The 20,240-nt window shown below is 35.1% G+C and overlaps 1 protein-coding gene across 1 annotated transcript; it reads right to left on the minus strand.

Annotated features, from left to right (window-relative positions):
* Positions 1-415: 415 nt before the first annotated feature.
* LOC137712361 (UDP-glucose:glycoprotein glucosyltransferase-like) lies at positions 416-20,097 on the minus strand. The gene is made up of 37 exons (XM_068451453.1): positions 19,733-20,097; positions 18,162-18,608; positions 17,914-18,067; positions 16,592-16,763; positions 15,515-15,588; positions 13,903-13,999; positions 13,719-13,831; positions 13,465-13,580; positions 13,186-13,243; positions 12,364-12,516; positions 12,162-12,260; positions 11,918-12,061; positions 11,689-11,757; positions 10,664-10,752; positions 10,370-10,532; positions 9,289-9,423; positions 9,085-9,184; positions 8,899-8,993; positions 8,624-8,736; positions 8,330-8,540; positions 8,057-8,125; positions 7,541-7,686; positions 6,908-7,009; positions 6,411-6,558; positions 5,340-5,396; positions 5,113-5,243; positions 4,893-4,981; positions 4,413-4,762; positions 4,186-4,275; positions 4,001-4,065; positions 3,219-3,321; positions 2,956-3,114; positions 2,711-2,851; positions 2,448-2,491; positions 1,982-2,096; positions 1,144-1,296; positions 416-1,036 (listed from the first exon to the last, which is right to left on the minus strand). The coding sequence occupies exons 1-37, from the start codon at positions 19,891-19,893 to the stop codon at positions 860-862; spliced, it is 4,902 nt and encodes a 1,633-aa protein (XP_068307554.1). The 5' UTR covers positions 19,894-20,097; the 3' UTR covers positions 416-859.
* Between the last annotated feature and the right edge of the window lie 143 nt (positions 20,098-20,240).

The raw sequence follows: 20,240 nt of genomic DNA on the forward strand, positions 1-20,240 counted from the left end.
TGTTTTAGGAAAACCTAACCTTCGAAATATGCATATATAGGTCATAAGTAATTGGGAGAACTATATAAGATTGTTAGGGTGACGGTGGATCCCTAGTGCTTGTAGATTGTTCTACTCTCTTTAATTAAATTTATTTTTATTAAATTAGATCATAAAATCAATCATTCCAAATCTTTGTTTTACAATAATTAACTGAAATTTGGTTTGGTGCAAATTATTTAATGCTCCCTGTGGAGAACGACCTTGCTAGAACCATTTATACTACAATATCTTTGTCATTCTTACAAGTATTATAGGTGTTCTTAACCCTTTTGCGGTATGGTAAAAATCCTATCACCATTGTTGAATGTTTTGTTTTTCTCCTTTGGAAAAGCACTTGAATTGCGCAGAAAGCGATTTGATATAGTTGTAAAGCAAAAATAAACATGTTTAATGCTTAAATATGTCAAATTCGTTGTCTACAAATACCATCTTGAAGCTAGTTAAAGAAGCAAAAGCCATTCTAAAGTAGACATCTTTCATTTTTCTTGTCATCCATCCAATTTCAAACGTTCACAAAAGAAGTCTTGGTAAATTAGCTCGACAAAATCTCTTTTTCTCAAGCGTATCGTGGGCTAATAATTAATAAGCCCGAACGAGTCTCAGTTGCTATTGCAATGACATAGAAAGCCTGTAAAGCCTCCATTTACCGATATTACATTATCTTCCTGCTGATTAGCCGAAATCTCTTGTTTAGCATACAGGTACAGAGTTTGTAAGGGCCGTCGCCCTGAGGTCAAATTGTGTGGCAAGTGTACCTGTTACCTCGGATCTTTTGAATAATTGCTCTACTGGAATTGAACCATAGTGTGTGTTATATTCACAACTCTGCCTTAGATTCAAGATCCTCCTCCGGACTGCCGGTCACTGATTTCTCTGATTCATTAGGAAGTGGTGCAGGCTCTTGGATGTCCAGTTCTTCACCTAAGATCTTTGCAGTGAATTGCCTTGCCTCCAAATCAAGATCTGGCCATTCAGAAACTATTCTTCTGGCGCCCTGCAAGACTCGACGATATTCAGAAAAAACAATGATATAACATGGTCTAGGTGCGAGCTCACTGCTCAGTAAGTGGAAAATCACAAACCGAAGGAACACATATCTACCTGAAGCTTGGGTTCCTTTGTCATGGGGTTGTTGCAGAGATCAATGGTTTTTGCCTTGGATTTTGTTGCATTACCGCACCATGACTCGCACCACAGCCATTCTTGCGGTAATGAAAAGATGGGTACTGTATGTTGAGCATAGTTTGGAAGATCCTGAAATGTGAAGGATGGCATTTAGCATAATGAATGAAAATAAAACGGAAATATGAATCTACAACGAGCCTCCAAATGATGTTTTTCCGATGTCAGTTTGTTGATTTTTCATTTTTATCTCCTCCAGAGAGAGAGAGAGAGAGAGAGAGAGAGAGAGAGAGAGAGAGAAGATCTCGCTGATAGTGCAAAAGGGAACGAGTGAAATAAAAATATTCCATCGGTGTTTTTACACAATGATCAGGGTTGTGTTTGTAAATTATTTTCACTCGATGGCAGCAAGCATGGATCCATTTTCGTTGTTTGCATGTATAGATAAGATTAATACAAATTCATAAGAAGAATGTCAGTTGTAATTTCTTTTAGTTTATGCCCCAGTGAAATACTTTAGATTAAAGCAATCGTTTGCCTATATCCTTATGATAGTAAAGCCTTAGGAAATAATGACAAACCAATCAAATTTCCCTCCTAATTAATCAAATGTTTCACATGTTGGGCCCCAGTTGTTAGAGTACTGTTAGAAACGTGTCCTAAAAGATCAATTTATAGTGCCTTAAAATGCAAAGAAAATCAGAAATCATTCAGACAGACATCTGAACACTAATTCTGGCTTCACTTGCATCAAAACTGGAAGAGTAATATGAGATAGTGCAATCAAAACTGCGAATCATGAAACGTAACCACTTGCCTGGTCTAAATTAGATAGACTGTTTGGGTCCTTGCTAAGAGTCTCATAGAAAACTCTCAGATTATCTCCTGCTGCAGTCTCTCGAAATTTCTTCAAATCGACAACATATAAAGCACTGCACAAAATCAACACGTCAACTCCTGCGGTTTTTCTTTATTGTTTTGTTTCAATGTAAATTATTATTTGTTTCAATGTAAATTATTATTTTCTTTAGCTTTAGAAACCATGGTTAACTAATATAAGTTTATCATGGTATCTGATTTAGAAGAATATATTGTCAGTTCGATTCCCTATACTCGCAAATTTTCAATATAAGTTGAATTCACCACATTGATCCTTCTAAGGGTAGGGAGAAGTCCGGTAGTGAAGGATATTTATCAAACCATCTAATAATGGCTATGTACTACAAATAAATTTACTAAATATGGCCAGCTTATGAACCAAGTCAACAAAAGTACGTAGTTACCTTATGTGGTAAGATCTCCCACGTAAATGTTCTTTCCAAAAACCCTGTTCCAGAAAAATGACAACATGTGAGCAATCAATAATGAATTAAGAAATTATTCCTTAAGACTTAAAGAATTAAAAAGAAATATGATTTAAGAAATTATTCCTTCAGACTTCTAATAGACATGGATCTAAAAAATGGTAACAAGTACGGTTGCTGGATGCATAAGAAGAATAGAAAGAAAGTAAAAAGTAAACGAAAATGTCATTATTGGTAACTACTTGTCTCCAAAACCGATATCCATCCATATCCTTGTTGTTGTCACAAAATGGAGTATATGCAAGCGGTCGTCCTTTTATATCCATGTCATACAGCTCCCCCATGTCTGCCCTAATAATTTGATCTGCGTCAACAAATATGACCTGCAGATATTGGCACACATTGTAGATGTCAAATGTACGAGTATCACTAAAGATGAAAACCCAATAAGGCAACAGGTCAAATTAGAAAATATTTAATGTCAAACCTTTTCCAAAGAAAGGGGAAAGATAACATCAAGGAACAAGATTTTATAGGCCCAAATAATCCGTTGCTTTTCTTTTTGCTTGTGCAACCATGTAGGCCACTTGTAGGTGATCAGTTCATACTCAAAACCATATTCTTGAGCCATAGGTGGAATGACATCCTGCATATAACAATAACGACCGAGCATCCATGCTAAGCACTCTCATTTGTTCTCAGCAAGTAAACGAAAACCTTGAAAAGTTTACAACTTAAACATTTAATAACCTTGAACTGAGGAGAAAGATAGTTCTTTATGAACCAGAATTTGACCGGACGACGGGTATTCTTCAAGACACTTAAAATCATGATTTTCAAAAAACGTTCATATCTGCCAAAACATACCACAAGGAAGTCATTAAGGGATTGCATGCTTAACAAATAAATCAAAAGAAGGCAAAGTCTTACCATGATGATGATTGTTATTATTCATTATCATTATTATTTTTATCATATTATTATTACTATAGTTGTCAAAGTGAAAAATTATTTCAGTTATGGAACTAAGACGTCAAAAACGTAACGTTTTTCAGAGATCCGTGCAAAACAATTTTGAATCCAACATGTAAAGGCATGGACTAAAATCTTTTTATAAAGAATTAATTTCAATACATTAAAAGTTCAACTATAGCATATGGCACGCCCTCTATCAAAAATCTAGAAACTTTCAGACACTTAAATCCTGAGTATAGGGCTTATAAAAGTTCACCATGTTGATCATTAATGTCTGAAAGTTCACACAAACAAGAATGAAGTTTAGTACATGAATCAAGTACTTGATTATTCCAGTAATATGCAACGACATCATGACTCTATGGCATTTGATTATCAATAGGTGATATTTTACTGTCCGCTTATAATACAAGGCAGAAAATGAAAAAAAAAACCCTAGATAAACAAAACAATGATGCAGAAGCCATCACGGACTCAGTATTTCAACCCCAAAAGAGACTGTTAGAGGAAGCATAAAGTAAATAAGCAGATAAATTCAAGAAAGAAAAAGCACTTACAGGTGTCCAGAAGCAATAGAAAAAATATTAATCGTTTTTCCATGTCGTCCACCCTTTCCTTGCTCCTAATAATTATCCAAAACCAGATAAGAGAGTATTTTTCAATCACAACCAGAGAAAAAATGGAACTGATATCATGTTATAGTTAAATTCAAGTAAAGAAAGGAAGAGCTCAAATTCCTCACCGCCGAAGTACTTTCACTCTTTTTAGATTGCTCACCACCACCAATAAAACCAGAAGCCCATTTCAAGAAGTTGGAGTTCCAGCTACTTCCCTACAACAACAGAAAGGAAATAAAAATACAAAAAGAAAGGGCGTGTGACTGCACACAAACACTATTTTTGTTTGGTTATTAACTTACTACATTAGTAAGCATTAGAATAATATTTCAAAATAACCGCAAAAACTCACCTCCTTATTATCGTGTGAGTTGTCTTCGCCATCAGGAACCAACAATTTCTCATGCTCCTTTCCCTTTTTCTTTGCTACTTCCATGTGAACTACTTTACCCCGTAAATCGTCTATGGTGATACGTTTGGATAATGTTTTGCTCCCACTTTCGTTGCCGTCCTCTTTCAGAAAATAAAGTTCAGAACTTCTACCTGGAGCAAGTTGCAAGTACCAAACGCCAGGAGACACTTTCATTTGCCAATAACCCAGATTGGCCATCACAAGAGTATCAACCAAGTGAGGAGTACTCTTGGTACCAATAATCAACTGAAGGCCTCTGGGGGGATCGTGACCTTTCTCAGAACAATGACCTGTAGATGACTTGTCAGTGCATATCACAACATGGTTGGTAACCCTCACTTCACCATTAACTTGGAGTAAAATTGCAAGGTAGTTCAAAGTTGCAATTTATCTAAAAAACAAAAAGCAAATCAATCATACCAGTAAGAACAAGAGCTTCAAGTTCAAACACGGCTTGTAATGTTCGTGTCTCACCAAGATTCTCAAGCAAAATATTATCCAAGTCATGGCTGTGTATAATTAAAAACAAATTTAGCAAAGGCAAAGCACAAAAAGTGTGACTCATAACGTAACATAGTTCAAAGCAGAGCTAATGAAAGAATATTTGACAACTACAAACTTTGTTAATGATGAAACTCACACTGCAATAACAGGCTCAACTAGCCATGGATCAGGAACATCAAGATTCATTGTGAGTGTTTTGGACAGTGGCATGTTTGCAAAAAAGGCTTTTGGCCCATTTATTGTGTAGTCAGTGCTGCTGAAATCATCCTGCAAATATGACACAACTGAGAGTGTGAAACCGGAGTCTACATTCCAATGGAGACAACAGTTTTGGGGCTATAACAAAACATTCATCTGACTTACCACTGTTGGTAGGACGTATCTGTAGTAATTCTTCAGAGGAAGATCAACAAGAGAACTCTGCCATGAATTCAATTGTTAGAATGTGGAAAGTATTAAGAGTATAGTACTGTAGTAGCAAGTGCAATGAGAAACATTTACACCTGCAAATGATTTTACAAAGTACTTTCAGAGTAGTAAGTAAACTGCAAACTTACTACAGACTATTTGGTTTACTGATGGAAATTGAAAAATAGTGTTTGTAAACTGCAAACTTACTACAGACTCTTTGGTTTACTGATGGAAATTGAAAAATAGTGTTTGTGGGTTATAAACAGTCGTACCGACATATAGATACCCAGTGAAACATCAAATAACAGCCTTGTTATTACTTGTAGAACTCAAAATTCAATGTGAAACAGGTAATACCACATCATGACTTATGAAAATAGGTCAAACCTCAAAAGACAGCGCCAACATAAATAAATAAATTCTGATACTATGTTTTATTTAGAAGTGTCTTACTACTCTTCTTTTCCTTAATCTAGTGAACCTACACCTCTTTTTAATTATTGTAATTTGAAGTCTATCCAGAACAAAGTGAAGTTATGTAATAGTCAAAATAAATTGGCGTCATTATTTTTTTTTGAGAAGAAACTATAACAGAAGGAAAGATTATGACAAGGAAATTTGTTGAATCCTTTTATCTGCTATGGAGACCTGGGTAAAGGCAGAAAAAGTGTGCTGTCTTGCTCGAGTATTCTATATAAATAGAAAACTCGGAAGTCAATATTTCATATGAATAGCATTGGAGAATTTGATAAAACACTGAAAAAGTTAAGATGATAAGCAAATAGCTAACTGAAAAAGAATGGTTTGGATCAAGAAATCACATTATGAGGTGGACCCAAAAAGGGTGGTTCATTCCATATTAAGTAATCTATTTTTTGTGGAAAAGAAACAAATTTTATTGCAGACAGACAAAATGGAGTAGAAAAGATGGCAACGACTTAAATGGAAAGAAACACCGAAGAGGTAAAGGTGATCATGTATCACATAAATGACGTACAAGCAACGAAGCAAAAAGTAACTCACCAAAGGATTTAGTACAATCCTCATGCTAGGCTGTGTGTATTTCCACAGGACTCGTAGAATTGATGATAGCTTTTGCCCAAATGGACTTAAAGGATCAATAACTGCATCAATATGAATACTAGCATTTTCATTGTTCAAAACAATGGCACTGCAAAGAATAAAGAAAAAATAAGTGTAAGATATAAAAGGACATCAAAATCACATAACTTAGACCTATCCGTGACAATAATCTCAACAAGCAATAACAATGACCTTCTCTTAACCATGAATAATTAAATGAATTTGCACACAACATCAAACAATGGATAATTTATATACCCCAAGGTATCCAGGAGAATCGTCGCTGAAGAACACATCAGTGCTTTTCTATTAATATTGGATATCAAACAATAATATCAAAACTGTCTACAAAGTACAGTGAAAATGAATGATAATGAGCCATATAGTTGTAGTTTCCACATATATACATCCACTCAAAGAACCAATTATCTGTTTACCTATATTGTGCACTCAAAACTTCAAAGCGGGCACTTTCAGAACTTCGATCCCGCATAGCCATGGAAGATGACACAGACATTATAGTATCACTAATGAATTTGCTGCACGAATCATTTTAAAAATCACCATCAGTCTTTCCACAAATAAAAAAGAATACAGCCAACATATAAGATCAACATCAATTTCAAGAAAGAAAACTCTAGTGAAGAAAAAATATCACAGAAAAATAGCCACCAATCCCCTGTTCAAAAATGAAAGTAGTGCTGTTGATACAACTTCTGATGACTTGAATTTACAGAAATATTTATGGACAAATTGATCAGTATAAAAAACGTGAAATCATTTTATTAATGAATCATTTTAACACATAATACGATGAATACAGGTGCTTATAAGACAGTCGAGTCCGGATTTACAGATAGATCAGTGGCCTCTACTGACCCTATCAATATCATTATTCACTCCCAATAAGAACAGTAATATGGACAGTTCTTTTTACCCTAATGTATTTACAACGGAGGATGGATCTTCCAAATACATAGAAGACGGGTGGAAAAAAGAGAATTTTAAGCTGTTGTAGTCAGTAGTGCACATTGTACGGCTATAGAAAATAAGTGTTAAAACTAACAAACCTTGTTAGGATGTCAGGATCCATATCCTCCCACTTCACTTCCTCAATAATTTCCACAATGTGCTTTATTCTCTGGGCAAACTCTAGAGACTCTAGAAGACGTAAATCATGGCTCAAGAATGTGCCACCATCATTTACAACTGTCACCTATCGGATAATGATTCATTAATAAAGGCATAACTGCCAAGATTGGGGAACTTAATGCAAAGATAATCATTTAAAAATACTAAATCTCTAGACTATCTTTAACTTCAAATAAACAAAGCAACAGTGATCAAAGGAACGGATTGTCATGCAAACAACAACAACAAAGCCTTATCCCACTAAGTGGGGTCGGCTGTATGAATCCTAGAATGCCATTGCACTCGGTTCTGTGCCAGGTCTTCTGTTAGATCCAAGTACTCCAAGTTTTTTCTTAGAGTCTCTTTCCAACAAACAAATCTTATTTATTTAAAAGAGTTGAAATAACATTTAATATGACATTCAACTAAGTAGAATGTCTACTAAGAAGACTTACCCTTCCATTAGTAATGACTGCATTAACACCAGATTCAAGGCCAAGCTGCCTGTACAAAAATTGGGATACCTGGAAACCATCATAAACAGCTGTCATAAGAACTTTCTCACAATAGATAACCACGGTTTGATCAGAGAGAATTCATAGAACTATTCGTGAGGACCTCTAGCAAGCCAGTTTTTATCAGAACAGTAGACATCTGGTGACAGTAGTAAACTTACATTTAAAGGAAAAAAAAAAAACAAAAGCCAAAGCATACAGATAAATGCATACCTTATTCATAGATTTTCTCAATTTCTCATCAGAAAATTCAGAAAGGGAAAATCTGTAGGCCTTTGATGATAACCCATTAGCCTCAGCCAATTCGCACACTTTATCTATAAATTCTTGAGTGCTTTCGGCACCCTTAGATGATGCAAGCAAATAATCATGTTCATAGAATGAGCACATCTGATCCAAGAAATCTAACACATTTTTCTTATGGCTGCACAATAAGTCAATGAAAATTTAATATGAGTTATGCATCCATTGACAGATAACCCATTAAGGTTCGATACGAATACAAACCTATACGAGGATGCAGTGATTTCAAACACCTTCACAAAAAGATGACTAGAGACATCAGCATCCTGATTCACACTGAAAAGCACACCTACTCGAGCGCGATTGGACGCTTCTATCTGAATTAAGAGTAAAAAGAATAAATATAAAACATAAAGCAACGTAATAATTATGATAATAGTGATGAACATGTTTAGATTTAGAGTGAAATGATGACAGCAAACGCTTAATATAAATTTGAAGAATTCATGTGAGATTAGTATCACAGTCCAAAACTTAACCAGATATTGTAAGCCTTCATGAAGCAGCTTCATCCCTTTCTTTGATGCGATATTAACAGCTAGAAGATGGGTCACAGGCTTCAAATCATCCATAGCTGGGTGCAATCAAAATAAACCACGTGTTATAATTAACTGAGCAAAACAGTACGTGTGAACTAATATTTTCAACCTAAAAAAAAAGCTTACTTTCGGGAGAATGCAAATAGTTAATATCATTTAAGACACCATCCCCTCCAAGAACAGATGTAGGCAGAGAAATGAACCTTGGCTTTCCACCAGCAATAATCTACAAACCCACACTACATGTTAAACCATTGAGATACATGGACTATCATTACCGTAACTAATTATTCTAAATTTTGGATTAAAAGCTTTGTTAAATGCTTCCACCTGTGGATTATAGCGAGTAGTGCCACTTTCTGACAGAAACTTGTCAAGAACATCTGTTCGGGAATTTATATGCCCATAGTACACTTGCTCCTGTATTCTGGGTAGCTCATCATTCATGGAATTTATAAGAGAATCCTGATCAATGTAACCAAAACGAATCATGGTTTATAACATGTGACTGTAGCTTAATAAAATAACTAGAGGCAAATATTATAAATTGGATAAAACTGAAGTTGACAGGTAAAAATCAAAATCAAATTGCAAGTGCAAGAATGACAAATTTTGATATGTTAGCCATATTGCATGTTGAGATTGTGCCTTCTAAAGCTGAATCTGGGAATTCACATCCCCTATAAAGAGAGGTGTAATGATAGCTGAGTTTAACTATAGTCGCCCAACAGATAGGGAATTCAAAATGATCAAACATATCCAATTGTCTAAGGGCCGCTTTGATAACAATTTTGGTTTTGGTTTTTAGTTCTCTCTTTTTTGTGCTTCAGATATGAGAAAGGTATATGGAGGAAATGATGGATGAAGAAGGGTGTGGAAGAGGGGAAGAAATAAAGATGAGTGAAAATACATATTGAAAGTGAAAATAACATCAATAGTTTTGGTTTTTAGTTTCATTTTGTGTGCCCTTCTCTATAAATTTCTTTCTACGTCTCTCCCACCATCCTTCCTCCATTGTTCGATATCCCTCATTTCTCCCATGTATTTCCTTTCTATCTCTAGCACAAAAACTAAAACTAAAATCAAAACGGGTATCAAAGGGGCCCTAATAAATTAATCAGAAAGTCAGATAGCCTAAAAGTTGAACAATCCTCTGAGCAACAATATTGAGATATTGACTGCTTCAGTTTTAGGAACTTCAGGCTGTCACCTGCAATTGATTCTGGATGGTGGTGGAAATATTAATTATTACAACTGCTGATAGATCATCCCTCCTGGGACCCCATTAGGGGGAGGGATCACCATTTCGCTCTGGGGATCGGGGTGCCATAATGTACTCGAGTATTCTACTTAACTCTTAGGTAATTAGATTTATTATTGTGAAGATTTATCAAAAGATCTCAAACAACACCTCATTAGACTCCAACACAAGGCCATTCATCAACAGGCAACACTGGAGCTTAGCCAAACCCAGCTTAAAGACAAACATGGAGCTTTCTTGCGAAAGTTCCTTGAAAGTTTGCTCCTTCTCCAGCTTTAACAATAAATCTTGAGGAGGAGATTTTGTCTGGGGCCTAGAAAAGGAGAATGAGAACATATTTCAGATCACCCGAAAATATAATAAAGAATATGTATGTTTGTTTACAAGGCCCTCCTCATTAACATACAAGTATTGATATCACCATAAAATCTATGAAACACTTACAATACACTTTCTATAAATGCTCCTTCCACGTGGTGCATTTCAAGAGCATCATCGGCAGAATCTTCAGAATCAATCCACAATTTGTTTATCTGACATGCGTCCAGAATCAAGCAGAATAACATTCTTTAGGCATGAGAATTATGAACTATTATTTCCCACAGCATTGTCTTACAAGTCAAAAATAGCATCAACAAATGTCACCGCATATCGAAAAGCAACATTACACCAGAGAGTGACTGGAAAATAAAGAGACCATTTGAAATCATTTAAATTACAAGAGAAAGTCAACATAAAAAAGTAAAGGGTTTTCATTTGGCACTTCTCCTTATCTAAGGTCTCTCACTGAATGAGTTTAGCATGAGGCCCCAATTATTTTCAAACGAGGCTACATACTAAAATAGAAAATTATTATTCAGCAGTAAAAGAATATCACTGTGTTTAAGTACAAGATACAATGTGTCGCTTTTTTTTTCTAAGGATGATGTAGCACCTAAATGCTATAGTGGATAAAGTAAGTCTAGTTAAGCAGCAGAGAAAAAAAAATAACAAACAAATACCGGATTTCAACGTTCTTAACAAGGATCAGGTCAGGTGCTTGCTTTAGAATAGTCAATAAAACAATATTGCGACATCATTACAGCAGAAAAGTAGATGAAGAGCAATCATGGAAAGAAATAGGCCGATCATTGAGGAACATACAATCAGCAAAAGAAATGAGTTGAGATAGAAAGTCTGTTTATGGTCATCCCTATGGGCCTATGTTTCCTTAGAGATTAGACATTTTGTCTTCAGATATATGGCTTAACTGCAAAGCCGCTATTAGTTAATTTTATGGAGTTTCATAGAGGTTTTAAATTGAGGATGGGGGTCACATTCATTATCCGGTTGCTGTTTATGTCTTTCTGGACATCTTGTCACTCTCGTATTTTAATTGGTTTAAGCGAAAAACTTTCGTATATTTTTATAACACGACTTCTGTTATTGATACAAATAAAAATTTGACAGAAGCATGGGATCACACTCACATTGCTCAAAAACTGGAAAGCCGTTTGAATTCCATGATTCTCCTTTATATAAATAAAGAGACGTATAATCTGCAAAGAAAAAACATTTTCAAGAATTGCTGTTGTAAGCCATGAACAATATTTTGTATTTTGAGTTGATAGCAGGGACATATGGAAGCTGGCCAAGGAGTAGTTTTAATTAAATACCCACAAAGAATAATGAAATAAGAAGGGCCATAGAAGAAATTACCAAGCTGGACATATCCTCTTCAATTTCATGGTCATCTTCACTGCCCCCAGTTTCAATCTGCTTGATGAACTTTGAAGAATACAGTACAACTCCAAATCTCATAGGAAAATTGTTCTCGTATAGAGACAAAATCATGTCAATGGACTGCAAGATTTTAATAATAAAACGATCAACAAGTATAACCAGCAAAATAACATGAAGCATGAATATCACATATAACTTGGTAAAGAAACATAAACCTCACCTGAAGACCACAAACAGTTGATGGATCAATAACAGAAACTGCATGGAAAAGGTTTTTGCGAATATAACGTAGCTGACCGGGGAAGACTGGCATCAAAATCTACACAAAATAAATTGTAGGGATCATATTTCCAGAAAATCATGGAAATTCAATGCCATCCAAAACTGAGAAAGAAAAATGCTGAAAGAAGCGATATATCCACCTCATTTAGATTACTCCTCCATCGTCTATACATATCATCTTCTTCTATGTTATTCAGATACTGAACATGATCTGAACGAAAATCTACACGGAGCATATTAGATTCTGGAGGAGGCAGACTCGCCAGGAGTTTCCGTATAGTGCCATGAGGAATCTGTGATAATTGATAGTAAGAACAAAGTCAGAGAACTTAAAGGCTATGATAAAATGCATTGAATAACATTGTTCAAGGCTATTATAGATCACAGTTGAAAGTAGATTACAGAGCTAGGCCAGGAGCTTAGTAACTAAAAGTCAGATATGCAATGACCTTAGACCAAGCTCAACCTAGCCCAATTCCTAATCCATTATCTGAGCCGGAATTAACTCATAGAGGATGAGCATCTGACATCTCACCCTGGACCATGGTAAATATTTTTAAGCATAAAAAATAAAAACTATTGGCATACAAAACCAAGGGTTCCCAGTGTACTCTATTCAAAGGTAATCAAGTGATTGAACAATGAAGATTAATGATGGTGTCAGGTCATATGCATAACTAAGGTCACCTGTTAACGAAATTTTAATCTAAAAGTTGTTTCTCTTAATCACATTTCGCAACCAAAAAAATTGCTTCTAAAAGACAAGTAATTTATAAAGCAAAATAAAAACAGAGAGGGAATGGGGTCAAAGTACACATATTTAAAACTATAACATTGGGTGAATTCAAAAATTCAAGGTTAGCATTTCATTTGATGGAGTGAACAGGTCATTTACTAACTTGGCCACATTAGCCCATCATGTACACTCTTCCAGCTAATCATAGCTAAGATTGAATGCCTACCTTCAACTTTGAAAACTGATCAGCCAATGATAAATCCTGATGAACCAAATCAAACAACCTAAGAGAATATTAAAGAAATGCAAAGTCAGAGGTAGAACAAAGTTGAGCATTAAACTTGTACACACTTGAATGAGTGTCAAATGAACAACAGAAATGTTGAGCACTTTCTAAATTGGTAATGACAAACAACCACATGTATCACCAGTTCACCACTAGGTGATACTATAAACTGTTGGTGTCAAAAGATGAAAAGAAATTCAGTGAGAGCAAAAGCATTACAGATAAAGGTCAATATCGTCAATATTGAGTAAAGCACCATTCAGAGCCATTAAGGACTTGCCAGGTGGGATCATTCTCTGGTTTGCACTTATTTCATCTTTAACTGAATCATTGAGCTGCAAGAAAACGATCAGTAAATAGATGACAATAGCAATAATAAAAATATCTATTCTGAAATATTTTAAAAACTTATATAAGGAAGAGACATTACTTTAAGATTCAATCAAACTCAACCGTGCAAATAAATTCTTTACCTTCATGCGAGATAAGGAAGAGACGATGCTCGGAAAATTTTGATTAATTTCCTGCATTGCTTGCAAAGGATCAGAGGCTTGAACTATCCTCTGTGCAGTTTGATGTCCTAAATCTGTTGAACGGAAAACCATAAGGATACTGTAGTTCATCAAAATCAGGAGAAAAGCCTTAATTTGCAGATACCTTTTAGTTCCCAAACATCAAGTGTGTCAGATATTGTTGATGACAAAAGATAATCCCTGAATGCCATTATCTCTGAACTGAGTTCAGGTTTGCGTTCCTGCAAAGTGAACGGAGCAAATAATGTCATCCTGGCTTCAAAATTATTCATTATCCACAAACTACAATAACTCCATTCTTATCACAACTGACATTGTTAATAATACCATCAGATCATGGCAAGTGAGCACACACTCACAGAGATGCATCAAAACAACTCGACAAAACTTTAATGCTAACCCAGATGGCAATTGGTCTTTTTAAAGATGCCTACCTTCTAATATCTGACTTATAATGTTTCATTCCAATCAAACATCTGACTTCTAATGTTTCATTCCAATCATTGCTCTAGCTTTAATCACAAAACTAATCATATTTCCTTAATTCTGACAACCACATGATTTATTAATCAAACTTTTTGAAGAGGGCTTCAAATTCTTGGAATAAGTTTAGTTCAAATTCTTTCCACGTATTTTAGTGATTTGTTAGTCATACCCTGAAAATAACCCCCACAGGAAAAAATACAAAACTGGATTCCTGTTATTTCAGCAATGATATTATCATAAGACTACAAGCTTTAATGTGTCCACTATTTTCTTTTGTTTAATATTAGTTGGGTCCAGTAACCCTTCCAACCCATCTTCCCTATAATTTCCTGTAACTAAATTAATCTACGTATGGTATATCTGTGGATTATGAAAATCCAGACATTATATTCACAATTTGATTGTTAAACATGGTATAAATTGGTATCTCAAATAAAATGTACAGAATACCATCCAGAAAATAAAGATGCATACTAATTCATATACAAACATTCCCCTTTTATCTCTATATAGTATATATAAAGTTAAGAGGCAAAAAGGGTGAAACATTCATAATGCCTAAAATTGCCCTTCCCTAACTTGGAATCCAAATGATAGACAATTTAATTACTGGGATAAAATGGTAAATGCCAAGAAAACTTTAAATTCAAAACATTCAAACATGGGTAGTTAGTTATGTCAGATTTCTTTTTTTGTTTATTTATGTATTTTAAAATAGAAAAAAGAAAGTAGAAGAAAAACCAGTTTTCAAATTAATTTAAAAAAAACAAAAAAAACAAAAAAACAAACAAAAAAATTCTAATGTGAACTGCAACTAAATTTCATACTCAGTTTGGAAACTCATCTATTCCTGATCAAGTTCGTATTATCTCTGATATGAACAAAATCATGAATAGATAACCAAAACCTACAGGTAATAATCAGATAAACCTAAGAATTTCTTGTTCCCTTTTCTATTTATTCCCTCTTTCTGTTTCCAATAATCAAAGGACAAAAGAAATTGAAACAAAAGCTGTTTCAAATTCTTCTTCTGGATTTGTTTTGATATTTTCCCAGTCTAAGACTTATGAAAATTCTTGGACTCAATTTGTGTCATTAGTGAAAGGGAAAATACAATGAAATTCATGTAAAAAAAAATTAAGCTTTCCAGTGAAAACCAAAGAGAGTAAGAGTGTCCATGTTTAAAACTTGGAATCTTTTTAATAATAAAATTTATTATAACTTGTGCTATTATATCAAGGAAAACAAACCAGAATTTTGGAGAATATAAACCCTCTGACTTCTTGGCTGAGATCTTCAATCCTGGGATCTTCTAATGTGACACCTGTAACATAAACCCGGTACTTCTGAGGAATATTTTGACCCAAAAAAAAAAAATTCTACGAACAATTAAACATGAGTACACACACTAAACATATATTTGTTTCCTGCAATTAAAAAAACTAACAAAAAACATGAAGATGTGAAGAAAAGAAGAAAAAGAAAATATTCAAAAGTGTCCAATTCATATTTCAGGAAATTTGCAATTTTCAAGCTTAACTGACTCTTTGTAAAGAGAGTCAAGCCTATTTTTGGAAGAAGAGTAAAGAGAGTAGAGTATATTCAAGTTGTGTTGAGGCTTGAGCTACTCAAGATATTGTGTGCATGTGTAAGCAACTAATTCTGGATCTCAGGTTAAGTTGGTCAGCAGTATGACTTAGGTACCCATTCATGCATGTTTAGGAGGCTAAGCAGCTTTACAAACTTTCTATATCTCTGGTAATTATTGGTATTACTTGTTTAAAGTAGTTGAAAGTTTTCATATTTTTTCTGAGTAAGTGTTGACTATCTTGAAACAAAATAAGAAAATGGTTATATGTAACTTGCTCAAGTGGAATCCAATTGCACTCTCATAGTTTATGGAAAAGTAGCGATGCTTTAAAGTGCAAACGTATCACTGGTTTCGAAACTGAGCGGAAAACATGATTCTATCTCAAAAGCTTGATTCGTAGACAATTTTATTCACTCATTCCATCGTAATCTCGTTTTTTGTTAAGACCACAGGTCTGAGTTTATCAGGTTTACTTGGTTATTAGAAACAGAAACATATATAAGATTTTCAAGACTAAGGATAGTGTATGCCTCACACATTTTGGGATTTATAAAGTTTTCAATTTAACTGTCATCACACTTCTTTCATATATATTATTATTAATCAAGAAACAGTTCAATACCTATTTCGTTTTATGCATTCAAAAATCCTTAAGATACTGGGACATGCCTCAAAAGCTTGAGAAGACAAGCCAACAGAAGAATCAAGAGCAACAGCTAGAATCAATTATTCTAACCTTTCTTTATAGCGCTATCATCCATAGCCTTATATTCCATATTCTTCAAAGCAAGTTCTACTCCATAGCCTCCCAAGTTTAATGAATCTCTTGTACCAACAGCACCACAACGGTCAATCTTGGCATCACAGCCAGAAGGTAATACTTGTCTAACAACATACTTAGCTTTTCCCTGGAAGTTTCGGACCAATCTTTTAGAAAGATTTTGCATATATTACATACAAGCACACACTAAGAATTATCAAGCAAACAAAGATTTGTAATATGTGCAAAAAATTATGCATGCAACACTCACCTTTCTTACATATGAGCAATACATATAAAAATACATGTATAACAGAACATAAAAGAGATAACCAGTACAAAGACTCTAAACATAAAGCAGCATCATGAGATCATACGACAAAAAGTTAGTACCTATCCTCTTGAAAAGGAAAAAGTAGAAAATGAACAAAAAGAACAAAAGCTGACAAATTAAGTAAATTCTCTCCCTTGTGTTTACTACCCTGAATCTGGGCATAGTTGCCTTTTCTTTTCTTTTCTTTTTTTTTTTTAAGAAACAGTGTTTTTATTAACAGTCACACAGTACAGGAAATGTGAACAAGAAATCCACGACTGAAACGATGAACTAGAACTACCAATCTTAAGCTACCGAGATGCAATATACATCATAAAAATTACATAACAGCTGCCACCCAGTCGAATAAAATAACAGAAAATGACAACTTTCTAAAGTGATGCCCACAGAGAAGACCAAAAAGGGACCCTATCCCCATAAACGAGCCAACTCCATATTATCCCAAAAAAAATTAAATTGCTCGCACAACAAAGCATTGCATGATATTAGAGGAGACTATAAGCCTGTCTCCACGAGTAGTTGTGACCGTAAAGAATACATCAAAGCTCAATGAAGCAATAAGTGATCTGTAATCAGAATCCTTCCTACACACAACACCAGGGGGCAGAAATAAAGACAGAAGGCCGTCTTCTTTGAACCGTATCCAAATATTTTACCTCACCCAAACATCCTCCCAGAACTAAATAGCACCCACCCAAAACGACCTGGAAGCAACTCAAAAACAGGTGTAGCCATTCGGGATGTCTTTCCAGAAAAACTTCTAACAATCTAGAATTAACAGTACTTCGCTGCACCTATTATTATGGTTCACCCACTCACCTCCCCTCATGTATTCCTCAATTATAATATGATTTATACCCAATTTTTAGACTTCTCAAACAAATAAGAGCAATCAAACTTTACTGTAGTGTGATTAATCAATCTAATGTCCAAGGGGATATAAAGTATATAACATGATGTGAACCTCTTTTGCAGCTTCAACTAGGGTGAGATGAAACTCCCTAAAGCAATCAGTTCCAAGAGCTCCATAAAGAACAGCAACAGGACTTCCAATACTTGAATCAAAATGGATGTGATCAAATTCGAAAAGTTCAGGCTGCTGAAATGAATCTCCAGAACTGAGAAACAAGAAAAATAAAGTAAGGAAGTGTTCCCAATATGGATACTCTTTCTAGAGACAGAGAACAAGGCAAAATTCAAGAGAGTACTCACAAATCTCTTGGACTTTGAAGCCAAATTTTCAAGTCTGCTGGATCAAAGAACAGTGCACCTCCAGTATCCACCCAACAACATTTCCCATTAGGGCTCTTCGGGTTTCGACCAATGTTCAAAAGATCTGACCTTTGACCTTCCATAAGCTCATTTGTTTCAGAAATTCCACCGTCATTGCTTGAATTAGTTTCATCAACCAGAGGAAAAGAAGACAGAGACTCCTCAGCTAATTGCCGATAAAGAACCAATCTTGGAGATGTAGATCTCAGCATGAGGGAGAATTCAAACAAAGATGCCAGTGGTTTGTCTAAAATAGAGAGTCCGTGCTTTACAATTTTTTTTAGGCAGCCCTTAGCAGTATAAGATTCAGCATCATCCTTCTCACTATGATGCCAGGCATCAATGAAGTCCCAGAAATGGTCTTTTTGTTCTTTAGATAGTAATTCACTGCATTAAAAAACAGGAAGCCAATAATAGCTTAGGAAAGGCACCATAGATGAAATAAACTATATTTACAAAAGCAGATGAAAATAATTTGCTGATTGCAATCAAGAATTCGAACTCCAAAATTTAACTTATCTAAAGAATAATCATCTCATAAACATGATTCTGCTCTAACCATCATACAATCACAATACTCATAATATATGCTACTTCTTTCTTTAACAAGAAACAAAAGACAAACACAGAATTACAATATAGAAGCCTTCAAATTTGATCAAATGACAGAAAAAGAGATCTCTGAACTCCAAAGCTACAGATGCCCACAAAAACCGCAAAAAAGTACTCCATCTCATCAGCGATAACATTCTCAAAATTCCTCATATTCCTTTCTTCCCATACCACCAAGAAAATTACCATCATAGCACATCTCCCAAGCACTACCCTCCTTCTCTTTCCACCGAAAAAACTTCCAAACTTCCAAATGGAGAAAATCCAATGTGCATCCAAGTTCCAACACACTTATTTCTCTAACTCAAAAACCACCTCAAATTTCTCGTTATTTAAGACTTTCAGAGGAAGCACTTTGATGTGCTTGTTTTAAGTTATTATGGAACATAAAAGTACATTCAAGACGGTCATCCCCTTCAAGATACAGTAGCTCATTCTGTTGACTCGTATGACAAATAGGACAGCCCCAATGCTAGTTTATTAATGAAAGGAATCATTTTTCGGTCATCTAAACTATATCAAATTAAAATTTTATTTCATTTCTACTTATATTAGAATGAAGTGTTCAAATTAGTTTAAAATTGACCATCTCCAACTAAAAATAAATTGAATTTTGCTTTCACATTTCTCTTCCGAAAGAAACCCGCTCCGTTTTTTTCACTTCCTACAAAACTTTTACAATTTTGGGATTACATCCCTCATGTCGTTGCCCCTTCCATGGTTTCCAAAACGCACGCCAACTCAATCATCATCTTCCTAATTTGTAAAAGCATCCGCTTCGCAGTAGCGTAAAACAATAACGGTTTCGACATCACCAACAACTTCATAACTCAAACTTTACCGACACAATCAATTCCAGAAGTATCAAAACATAAAATTTCGAAAAAAAAGCAGCGTACCCGGCTTCCAGGAGCAATGGAGTACCCGACCACTTGGCCCGAACCGCGGCTTGAACATTCTTGGGCCTCCGATTCTGACCCGAAACTAAACCGATTCCGGACGCTCCCAAACAAACCAGGACGATCATAACACAAAACGCAGATTTAAAACGGATCCTCATTTTGCAGTTACCGAACGAAACAGAACGGGTTCGGATCCTTCAGAAGCATACGGGTTTGGATAGATCCACCATCCACAGAATCAGAAAACGAAGCTCGTCTGGGATTATTTTTGGGTTTTCGGCTGGGGATGGAGAGCGTAGACTGAAGGAGAAGACGACTCTGCTGTGAGTGAGGAGAGTGAGGAGACTGCTATATTGCCGGTCTATTGGATGTGCAAGGGTGTTCTGGTAAATCGTGTATTGGTCGCCACGTCATAGGATGATATGTTGTTCTGTGATTGCATAGCCTTTTTTGGAATAAGATTTCAAAGTGTCTGGTATTCAAACAGTACTCCAAGTGTTACAAA

The sequence above is a fragment of the Pyrus communis genome, chromosome 1 (assembly GCF_963583255.1).
Source record: "Pyrus communis chromosome 1, drPyrComm1.1, whole genome shotgun sequence".
Lineage (NCBI taxonomy): Eukaryota > Viridiplantae > Streptophyta > Magnoliopsida > Rosales > Rosaceae > Pyrus > Pyrus communis.